Source organism: Cucurbita moschata, unplaced genomic scaffold, assembly GCF_002738365.1.
Source record: "Cucurbita moschata cultivar Rifu unplaced genomic scaffold, Cmos_1.0 Cmo_Scf00054, whole genome shotgun sequence".
Taxonomy (NCBI): Eukaryota; Viridiplantae; Streptophyta; class Magnoliopsida; order Cucurbitales; family Cucurbitaceae; genus Cucurbita; species Cucurbita moschata.
In genome coordinates, this window is record NW_019268570.1 from 1,657,527 (window position 1) to 1,669,784 (window position 12,258).

The following is a 12,258-nucleotide window of genomic DNA, read 5'->3' on the forward strand; positions in this document are numbered from 1 at the left end:
TAAAGTACCAAAAATAATAATAATAATAATAATAATAATACTAAAATAAATTATCCTTGGGTATCCATGTTCCTCTCGTAAAAAATCGCTTTTCTATTAAAATAGTCAAAAAGAAGTTTAATCTTAGCTTACATTTTACAATACTCTAAAAAATTTACTAACAAGGTCGATAGTTAATGCAAAAGGAAAAGCTTTTATATTTATATCAACCACTTGATGGTTATGTCTAAATTGAATTTTTGCTCATAAAAAGTTATAAATATAATAAAAACTAAAGTGCATGATGTCAAACATCTTTTTGTCCATATTTTACTTGTTCTTTGTTCTATTATATCTATACATAAATTGTGAGTGACATTTGAATCGATTTTTTTTTATTAAAATGAAGAGAATAAAGTATAACAAAAGAATAAAAATATTCTTTTGACTAAATAATTAATCTTATATTTTGACTATATCAAATATTTGTCATTAAAAATCACTTTTTACGATGTAATTCTAAACTTATTCATACAATTTATTCATAAAATTATGAGTTGAAATGTGAGATTCTAATTTTAAAATAATAATATTAATGTTTCCTCTAAATGCACAAAAACTAAATATGGTGTTAAGGTTTATTCTATATTTAAAACTTTCTATACAAACAAATATTATAGTGTTGGTATAACAATGTTTATCCCCAAACTTCAAGCTTCCATTATTACGTATGAAGCAAGTGAGATGATCAAGAAGTATACTACAAATGGTGATGATGTTCAGCTAAAACTTCTAGTAGTATTGCTCAAGGTTCAACTCAAGTCAGCAATCAAGGGAAGGTACCAGAAATCTTAAAAGATAACAAGAATGTTGGGCCGAAGCTTCGTTCAAATACTCACCTAAAGACATTAAAGTTGCAATTTAGTCGAGAGCAGATGAAGGAGATCTTTAAATATCATGATAACGACAAAGATGGTTTTCTCAATATAAGAGAGTTAACAAAAGCTTTTGCTTTTCTAGACTCAATTATTCCATTTGAGAAATCTTCCTATGGCATAACATATGCTGATGCAAATAAAAATGGCCTTATCAGCGAGGCTGAACTTGACAAATTCATTGATTATGCCCTGAAATTTAGAAAGAAGAAATGAACTTCTAGACTACATAGTATTTCATGTATGAAAGGTAGTTGTGGTATGTAATAAAAAAAATGTATATTTGAAATAAAGAACTTATTTCCCTTTTTATTTTAGTAATTGGCCCGAGAAAATTGTTTGTAATTTTTTTTCATTGATATAAAAAATAATACTTCTTCTCTTAATAGTGCTTGACATGATTGACTCGATCACCATTATATTTAGCATTTAACTGCATGAGAGAGTTCTCTTTTAAGTCTCCCGAAATTGATTATGGCCGGTTTAGTTTGTCCTTGCCCGAAAAAGATACCTTTTTTTATGTGATTTTATAGTTGTAGTTTTGTATCTTTAAATAATTTTTATGTTCGAATTACCATTTATCTTTGACTTTTGAGTTTCTCATGTTTTCAATTTTTTAAATATTATCTCATGGTTGGCTTCTATCCATGTCTTAATCTATATGTGAGGATTGTATCTTTAATGGATCTATTTTAAACCATGTAAGGTGATAAGTTCCATGTAAGAGATTAATGAAGTAGCGATATTTGATGAAGTGTGTCATGACTTGATTTACGAGACTCTGAATTTCAAATCGTGACTAAAAGATAAAGATAAAAGTAAATATAAGTAAAATATAAAATAAAACAGGTAAAACTTCATGCACCATAGTCAAAATTCAAAAGGAAATCAATATAAAAAAATTGTTTTTCAAGTTATTTACCGATAGGGATACAAAATGAATACAAATGACAACCCATAAAAGTACAATCTAAACTAACGTTCTGGGTGGACACCTCTCTGTGACAATGCAACTCTCAGGCACCTCCCCACCTCAACCGGTATCTTAAAAGAAAGGAGAAAGGGGTGAGTATAAAAATACTCAGTAAGAAACCTACCTATAGGCTTTCATTACATCCTTAACATGTTAAGTATCCACGAGTTTTACTTTGAGCTCTAGGAAGTTCAGGTCAAATCTCTACTATTATCTAAGCAACTAGAGTGCCTCGAAGTTCTATGTAATACTCTAGTTCCTCTCAAACCCATTCTGGGTTTGGAGAAGGTGGTTCACCCTTTTCTGACGTCACAGATCTGTCGAGTGAAAAGTCCCATCTTTTGGGTGAACTACTTTTTTGTTCTTTGACTTGGGTAGGTTGCTTTGTTTATGCAATGAGTGACCGATGATCTGGGGTGAGGCACTACCTTATAAAATGTATGGTGTGAGATAAATCTAAATATCATCCATGGATGGTTGTCTGGCCCTCTCACAAGACCATAAAGTTGCCGAAGTTTGGGGGATGCGAACCCCGTGTGCTAGCAAGCTACTAAGGTCAGTCTACACTATAGTGGCCCTGTTTAGGAGTGAAAAGGATAGTGAACAGATGGATGACACCATTCACACTACTTATAGACAGGTGTGCTACCTTGGTCATCCATGAATGTCGTGGAGGTTTAAGAGGTTCACAGGGGTGTCTAGGTAATTAAATTCTCAACTATGGTTTCTAGGACGTTTAGGACTAACCCCTCAACTAATCCATACTGTGGGTGCACAAAAGTCTAAACCTCTAATCACATTATCTTTAAAGGGAATGAACTCTTCATCCACGTAGCGGAAGCATTGGGAACCATTTGATTTTTATTAGGAATTAAAACATAAGCAATAAATAGGAAAGCAATATCTCATACTAGAAACCATAGATTACGATTCTCGATTTTAACAACCAACCTCTTCCACAAAATTTTCCACACTATGACTCTAACACTAGTAAATTGGCTTGTGGGAACCTTTTAGAATAATAGGAGAATTCTAACCGAGATTGTGTAAAAACCATATTATTGGCTCAAGACTAGAGTCCTTATTATAAAGACTTCATAAGAGTATTATGCCAAATAATATATTCCAATATCTTACATATTAGGAAACAATATTTTATTTAAATCATCTTTAAATATCACCGTCTATAAAAATATATATAGAATCACATTCCTTTTTTGAATATATATTTTTATTTGATGTATACATTAAATATTTAATGTGCCCAATACAATAAATATACTTTTCTAATTTGAAGTATTCAAATTAAATCTATTTTTCTCCTTTAATATTTAATATATCAAATATATTAATTTGAACCTTTCAAATTAATTCTTTCAACTAAATTTATGTTTTTGTGATATTATGAGCTAGCATGGAGACCTTAATCTACAGGTTAAACCTAAGCTCCAATGACATCAAATTAATAAACTAAACTTTTTAATTAATTAATTTTCATTCATTAACTATAGGTCACTCCACTATAGACCTATAGTTGAATTCTTATGCACGGTAGGACAAGTTATGTCCATGGGTTATCATTAAAGACAAGTCGATCCTTCACGAGTTATTCGTAACTACAGCTGGGTCAAAAGTCCGTTTTACCCCTGTAATTACATCTTGTACCTTGAGTACCACTAATTCTCTAATAAACAATTTATTTATGATCCAATCATAAACTGAGTCACTCTCGGGCCAGTGAGAGGGTGGAGCCTCATTGTTCAAGTCTCGAAATCAGCACTTAAGAGGATTACTCATCTACTTACCCTATACGGGAAGGAGTGAATTCCATCTTGTGAGGTTATGTTCCCCGCTCCCTATTTGGTCAAGTCCCCAAAATGGTAGGCATATTGAATCGACTACAAAAGCCATTCTCACCCATGCAAATCAAAAGACAAGTCCTCATAGACAGGAATTCATAACTCACTCATGATTAAGATCGAGTCACACATGATCATCCTGTGAAATATTGATCTTCTTAATTAACGGATTTACAAATAAAGATTAAACATTTCGTGGTCCAGTCTTATACAAATTCATTCTATATGATACCTCCACTCACATGTCTCCACATGAATAATTTGGATCACATCATTTGTAACAATTACAAAGTGGATCGTATCAATAGTGTTACAAAAATAAGGCACCCAACCTTATCCATATACTATAGACTTTTTTGGTTATTACTTGAACATGATCCTCCGGTATGTCAACTACATACTGTTCAAGTTTACCATAATAACAAATTACTTGAATGAGAAAATGTTCAAGTACAAAAAACTACAAGCTTTAGGGCACAAATCCCAAAAATCTTAAGGTGCTCGATCTACTAGAAAAGTATTGGGTCAACTTAAAATTGCTCTAGTTTTGGAAGATCGTCAAGAAACTACGAGATTGGTAAGTTCTAGTTTTGGACGATCTTTGGATTTTATTATTTCTTGCTATGATTTACCAAATATTATGAAAAAAATACGTTAGTAAAGATGGATTAGAGGTTTTACAACTTTGGTGAATAAATCGTATTCATTTGAGTTATAAAAATGTCCAGAAAATAGATTGAAAATCAACAATCATCGCAATCTGAAAATTCGAGTGCAAGTAGAGGAATACGACAACACGCGTCGAAGAAGTAAGGCAGAAAGCGATCGGTGTAGAGGAGGAAACTTGTCGCGCACTGGACAGCGAAACGCGTTTAACTTTTTGTCATGACACGTGTCTCTGGTGGACCCGATCCAAACCGGCCCAAGGTTCATGCAACCTGAATACAAGATTCTAACCCACTGACCCGACCAACCCGATATATGGACCTCTGGAAGTGCACTACGTGTTAACTTATGAATGCGTCTAATCGGTCAAGTGCGCACGTGCGAATCAAGCGTGGAAGTTTCCGTATTTCACCTTCCTAGTACATAACTGTCACGTGTGAGTAACTTTCCACACCATTCGGCCTTTGTTCAATGGTTTTTTGTCTCGATTTCAACATTTATGTTATTTTTGTGTAATATAGGTGATTTCATAAAAGATTTCAAGAATTTTGAAGTTTTTAACACGCAGAAAAGCTAGCTCGGGATGGCACATGTCATCCAAGTAAATAACCACACGGATTCTAGGAAGTAATACTTGTAGGAATCGGTAGGATGTGCTAGTTTGTGAGTATTTCTAGCCTTAGGTAGTTAGAAAATTCATGTTAAGGACTTCCTAAGGGTGTTTTTGATGAGTATGTATGGTACGTTTGTCATGGTAAAATTACAGTTATGCCCCTAGGTTGAGATTTTCGAGAAACATGCTAATTTATATATTATGCAAAGCTGGAAAGAGAATATGCATGATTAGAATACAAGGTCAACAATATAGATGAGTGTGGTAGGCATCATGTAAGAAATTACAAAAAATGCGCCTGTGATGGATTTTGTGATTAATGTTATTTTATATGCTTCCTGCGGTGTTAGAAAGAAGGATGGACTATTGTTATCTCTCCATTAAGATTGTTTGCTTGTATGTGTGCATGATACAGTATGTCTTAGTTCTAGATGTTTGATTGTGTATTCTCCAGATAGTCAGTGTATGCTTGCACTTTTCTCCATGCTCATAATGTTGTCATGTCTCCGTGGCAAGCATGGTTGCTGCTAATTCAGGGTCATGGGTAGGGTAATTTCGTTCATGCTTCTTTAGTTGCCTTGAAGCGTAAGCTACTGCCTTACCCTTCTACATATGCACACACCCTAAGCCCTTACATGAGGCGTCTCTATACGTTACAAGGTTGTCTGGCCCATCTAGAATTGATGCAGTCACCAATCTTTACTTGAGTTCCTAGAAACTTTATTCGCCTACTGGTATCCAATCGAAGGGCTTGCCCTCCTTGGATAACTGTGTAGGCACTGCAGAGATCCTGGAAATATCTTGTACGAAACTTTTGAAAAATTTCTAGGAACTTCGTACCTCAGTGACTATGGTCAGCCTTGGTCACCTCATAATTGCCTCGGACGACCAAAACTTGCACTTGAAGAACTTAGTGTACAATTAATGTGTTCATAACACCACCAAAACCGTCCTCAAATGTTCGCTGTCATATCGTCAAAGGCGACTACAATGATGATAGCAAGAAAGTCTCATGGACCTTTCATTTGTCTAAACTTAACTTTTACAAGGCATTGATCAGGCTGAAAGGGTTTATCAGTAAACTCACCTTCCTCATGACTCTTGAAGGCAGTCCTCGACATTTCCCTCTCTTTGATCCTCACAGGAGGTATCTTGACCTTGTTGAGACCCTTACAGTCCTTATTGCTTCACCAAAAATGGCCTCATAATTGTATCTCATTTGGTTAACACAAGTCTTTCCTCATTGCGAGACTCTCTGTCACGTAGTTTGCTTGAGTGTTAATACTAATTTGAGCTATGTATGGGCTCTTTTGGAAGTAAGAGATCCTTGCATGAGTCCTTTGCATTCACCCAGGCTAGCTCATGTAGTATCATTATGACTGAGCTTGTCACATCTCCTCTTGTAATGATATCTCATCATTGGCTTTTTCGAGCACGTGAACCTTTCAAGTTCTTGTACTGTATCCTAGGGAACTTTCTGAAAACTCTTGTTTGGTAGATAGCCTCCCTCAAACTTTGAGGATACTACGTCAGTGTCTTCTTTAAGATGTATCATGTCTCTGCTAGTCTTATTTGTTTACAAGTTACCATCTCACTACCCTTTTGTGGTCTTCAGCATCACGTTGTCTAGGAGTTCTACCTCTGTCTTAGCATGCTTCACAAGTACGGCGTCACACTCGTGTGTAACTAGAATCCTACTCTTTATAATCCAGGTGACCTATACGAGTGTAGGTTCTTACTAACACGCATCTGGACTTTCTCTCTCTAGACGGCGATAGCGTGGCCATAGCTTGACCTCTTCTCCTGCTGTTCTCGACCCTGAGGTTCACCAGACTACCTTGACGGTTATACATCCATTACTTTGTGAGCATGCTTGTCCTAACCAAAGGATAGATTAGAACTCATTTTATGGTCCTAACAACCACGTGTTGCATTTGGACTTGGTCCTCTCCACCAAGGTCGAAAGCCACTTGTTATCTATTAGGTGATCCATCAATAGGAATATCCTACACCCCATATCTCATTAGTGACATAAAGCGCACATCATGATTTTGGAAGTCCATAACTGAAACTTAGCTCGTGAAGATTCCAACTGCCCTTGAAGTCATGACCTCTATAGCTTCACTCTCACTGTTGGTGAATCTTATTTCCTGACCTCCAACTTAACCAAACTCACTTGTGAAATTGGTTTACTTGAGGGATGCATAATTTCTATAGTGGTCACCCTTGTCTGTAAGAACTTTGTCTGGGTCTACTACGTGGTTTGTACTAAAGCATGCTTTATACTACCTAGGCCTACAATATGGTCACAACGGAGGCTTGCTTGACATCTAGAATTATGGTCATGGGAGGCTGTGCCATAGGTATACCATCTCTTACTAGACCTTAGAAAGTCTTATGTACATCTCTATGGGTTGGGCGTCACGCACTCTGCAAAGTCACCTCCCTATCCCCTAAGGCCAATAAGCTATAACTGAACCCCTCTCAGTCTCCTCATAATAACTCGAATCTAGCATCGACATACAGAATGAATGTTCACTATTAAACACCCTATGGCGTAATCATTGTTACCACTTAACTCAAGACAAACATCAAGTTCTTATAGACTTACAACATATCATAGCCTACTAAACAGGGTTAGACTGTATACCTAGTCGCAGTGAGGTGTGTCGTCGAGTTGAGTCACAGAGGTGTATGACTCTCTATCCTAAAAAAAGTCTATAGAATTTAAAACCCGACTCCTCTAATACTAATCTGTCACGATTTGATTTTCGAGGATTTGAAACTTGAACGTGACCCAAAAGAAGAAATCGAAAACAAACAAAAAGAAAAGAAAAGAAGAGCAAAAGATTAAAAAAATGAAAATCCAATAAAATTAAAAGAGAAGAAGGGGAAGTGTAATTTTCAAATATTTCATAGGAGGATTCAAATTTAGAATAATAATAATAATAATAATAATAATAATAATAATAATAATAATAAATAAAAGAAAAATACAAATATATAGGGAATTTACAAAAGACTCTAAAAGACCAAAAAGGGATTAACGCTCCGGAACAACCCCCTATGTGACCGCACAACTCTCAAACGCTCCTTCACTTCAACCAACAACCTGCGAACACCTAAAAAAGGAAAACTAGGATGAGTATAAAAATTATACTCAATAAGCCACCTACTTGTAGGCTCTTATCGCATCCTAAACTTAACAGAATTTTCTAGGTCTGTAATTAGCTCTAGGACGTCTGGTTCTTGTCTTAGCCCCTTGAGACTTGCTCTTTGGAGCTTGCTCCTTGGAGTTTCACTGGTTCTCCATCCATTCATTTGATACTGAAGGGTTCCTTATGGCGGGCTGTAATGACCAGTATCTCTCTTGAGGTGCTACCTCTGCATGACTATCTGAGGCTACATGGTATCTAGCCTAGGGGTGTGCTGAGTACCTCCTATGCCCATATAGTCCCCTTATGCGCGACCTAACCCGTTCCCATGCAGCTAATGGGCTGTACGATGTGGGGTCACATTTCCCATGCGAAATGGCTAAGAGCAGTAAGAACTGATTAGGAACTTCTAGTCCTCCCACGAAGCTATGGATGTCGTTCACACAACTAGCAGCTTAAGAACACTCATAAGGTACTTCTTCGTCGTGGTAATCTGTTAGGTTCTTAGAAGGGAGGTTATATCTAGATTGAGTGACTTGAAGCTCCTAACTACAAATCCCTAGACTCCTCATAGTAATGGATCATGGAAAATAAGTGTGCATGCAACCATCGTCTAACATCATCATACATAACTCATGCAAATTAGACTTGCATACTGAACGGGGCGATGGCCTCCATCAAGCACCCGAAAAGTGGAGTTTGCGCTCAATGGGGCAATATCATCCCTCAAGTGCCCAAAATGCGGAGTTTGGTTGACGCGTGCTCCAATCACCAAAATCCTCTTCTTCCTTCCAAGGAGTCCTTGCTACTAGATCGTGGCTGGAGATGACTTCCACGGTGGTCCGATGAGAATTCCGACGACTCCTTTCTCCTCTCAACTTTTCTCTCACTCTTTTTTTCTCTCTTTGTAGTGTGGCTAGGCTTTCAAGGACCCCTACAATGGTTAGAGGGGCAAAATGACCTATTTTCCCCTCTGTTGACTTTATTTTATTTTATTTTATTTTTCTATTTCTTCGGGTATTACACTTAAAGATCTAGAAGAACACCACGACAATCTTAGAGAAAATAAATGTAGCTGTAGGCCGATAACAGTTGGTATATTGTTTGAGGCCCCCCACTTTCCTTTCCACTTTGATACGGTACTGTTGAGCTGGATATGAGGTTGGTTAGGGATGTGTAACTCAGCAGTTTGATGGATTGCCCTGCAGGATGGATTCGTCCTATGGTAGGGCGTTGATCATGCGAGTAGCCGGTTGAGTTGGCACGTACTAGGGGGTAACACCCCCTACCTTGGACGACTTCATAGTTTGTGGGATAGGTTCGCTAGCTAATCTCCCATGGATGACGAGTAGGCTAGCACTCACCTTTTTGTCCCTACTTAGTACTGAGTCTATGGATGTAGCGCCTCATCTTCGGATAACGGTTACTATTGCGTAGGTTAAGCAGCTATCTAAGATTGTGTACAGCAAAAACAATACACCTAAAGCCTAGAGTAAAAGCTCGTGGTCACTTGTCTAGTCATGGATGCAATGAGAGTCTACAAGTAGGTTGCTTACTAAATGTGTTTTTTTATTCACCCTTTTCCCCTTTCTTTTTTATGTTTTCGCAGATCGTCAGTCGAGGTGGAGGAGCATTCGAGAGTTGTGCAGTCACAGAGCGGATCGTTACAAAGTGTCAGTCCGTTTTTATATTTTCGAGTCTTTTGTATTTCATTTATGATTTTATCCCAAACTCGTTTTTCAGTTTGTAACATATTGAACAACACACTTTTTCATCTTTTATTTTATTTCACCCTTTCTTTTATTTGTTTTTGCTTTCATCTTTTTCATCATGGTATGGTTTTCAAAGCCTCGGTCGCAACAATTATTCTCTTCTACCCATTGAAATTTGGCTTCTAAAAACTCCAATAAAATCTTTAAAGTTAAAAATTTAAAACAAAAGAAAAAAAAATTGTTCTTATCCGAACTCAAGTATCACAGCATACCAGTTAAAAGAGTTTAAAAGGAACTGATTACTCAAATCTAAACTAGCTTCTTTTGAACTACTATTCAGACATGGCACGAGTTGTCCCAATATGCATGTTCTTATTCATTGATTATTTCTTTGGATGTTTCCATTTTTTTTTTCTCTCTTGTCGCATTAATTAATTAGTAGTTATAAACTTTTGTTTCGATTTGAGTTAGATATTTAGAATGAAATTATGTGATTATGCTTGACCCAAGTTTTATTAACTCTGGCATTCACTACGCCTTTAATTGGATAAATGTATGTGCTCTCTATTTCACTCAAGTATTTACTTGTGTAACACCTCCCTTAGACTTTTCATTTGATTAGTCGCCGAACTCTTGCACGAAGTATTCTTGTGCTAAATCTTTCCATTTTGGGGAGGATTGCCTTGGGTAAGTTCAAGAACTGTAGTAATAGACTAAGACATAAGTGCAAAGTTCCAAAACAATTAAGAACAAAAAAAAAAAAAAAACCTAAGACAATTAATTGTTTTCTTACTTTTGTTTCCATTCGAATGACTTTTCGGTCCTTGCCCAACTTTATTTTATTTAAATGAGTTTAATAAATAATCTTTCGTGTCTATATTTTCTGTTAATTTTTTTTTAATTTTCAACGCTAAAATGTAAATTTAATCCTAACCTAAAAACATTCGAAAAAACTCTTAACTTTTTATGAACTTTATGTCTGCATGAAGCTTTATTAAAGATATAGATTTCTTCGAGGATACTTCTATAATTCATCTGTCTTAGACATTATTTTTAAGTATTTTATTTCTTTATAAAAAAATAAAGGGTGACGCTCGAGTGACGTTTGATATGAGTTATTTTTGCATTAAAGTAAAGAGAATAAAGTACTTTTAGAACAAAAATATTCTTTTAACTAAATTAATCTATAGTTTGACTAAACCAAATATTTGTTAATATACATTTTTTATTAAATTATAATAGTTTCAAAATCACTACAAATCTCATCCAAAGCCTTCTATATTTTTTTTTTCTTTTCCTATGAAACACGTTTTTAATTTTATACATAAAGCTATATTATAAAATAACAATATTTTCCAAAGGTTATTCTAATTTTAAAATAACAGTATTTTTCATGCACCTGAAACAGGAATAAGGGAATAAGAGGGTAAAGGAAAACAAAGTTTGATGAGTATAAAAGACTAAATATGGGGTTGAGGTTTGTTCATCTTCAAACTTTCCATACAAACAAATATAGCATTGGTATAACAATGTTTATCTCCAAACTTCAAGCTTCCATGGCTAAGTATGAAGCAAGTGAGTTGATCAAGAAGTATCCAAGAAATGGTGATGATGTTCAACTAAAATCTTTCAGTGACATTGCTCGAGATTCAACTCAACTCAATAATCAAGGCAAGATACCAGAAATTCTAAAAGATAACAAGAATGTTGGGCTCAAGCTTAGTTCAAATGCTCACCCAAAGACATCTAAGTTGCAATTTAGTCGAGAGCAGATGAAGGAGATCTTTAAATATCATGATAGCGATAAGGATGGTTTTCTCAATTTAAGGGAGCTAACAAAAGCTTTTGCTTTTCTAGGCTCAATTATTCCATTTGAGAAAGCTTCCTACGGTATGTCATATGCGGATGCAAATAAAGATGGCCTTATCAGCGAGGCTGAACTTGACAAACTCATTGATTATGCTCAGAAATTTGTGAAGAAGAAATGAGCTTCTAGACTACATACCCTTTTATTTCATGTATGAAAGGTAATTGTCGTATATGATACAAAAAAAACATGTATTTTTGAAATAAATAATTTATTTTCCTTTTTATTTTAGTAATTGGCAGGAGAAAAATGTTTGTAATTTTTTTCATTGAAAAATAATATTTCTTCTATTAATCGATCTTTTAGTACCTAGCATGATCGACTCGATCACTTTTATATTAAGCATTTGAATGCGTTAGAGAGTTATTTTAAGTCTCTCAATAAAATACAAGAAAATTGTATTTGGAAAGTAGGGAGGGAGATCTACAGCTTTGGTGAACCAATTTTTTTTTTTTTTTTTAGTTTACGAACCAAAAGTTAGAAAAATGTAAAGAAAATA

At 35.4% G+C, this 12,258-nt stretch overlaps 1 protein-coding gene across 1 annotated transcript; it reads left to right on the plus strand.

The window, feature by feature from the left end:
- The first annotated feature begins 11,401 nt into the window (after window positions 1-11,401).
- Window positions 11,402-11,985, plus strand: LOC111436449. Its single transcript, XM_023074239.1, has one exon. It carries the CDS (start codon window positions 11,422-11,424, stop codon window positions 11,878-11,880), a length of 459 nt encoding a protein of 152 aa, XP_022930007.1. The 5' UTR covers window positions 11,402-11,421; the 3' UTR covers window positions 11,881-11,985.
- Window positions 11,986-12,258: the final 273 nt, after the last annotated feature.

Excerpts from the sequence above, each read along its gene's own strand:
- LOC111436449 (XM_023074239.1), top strand. The coding sequence starts at position 11,422 with ATGTTTATCTCCAAACTTCAAGCTTCCATGGCTAAGTATGAAGCAAGT.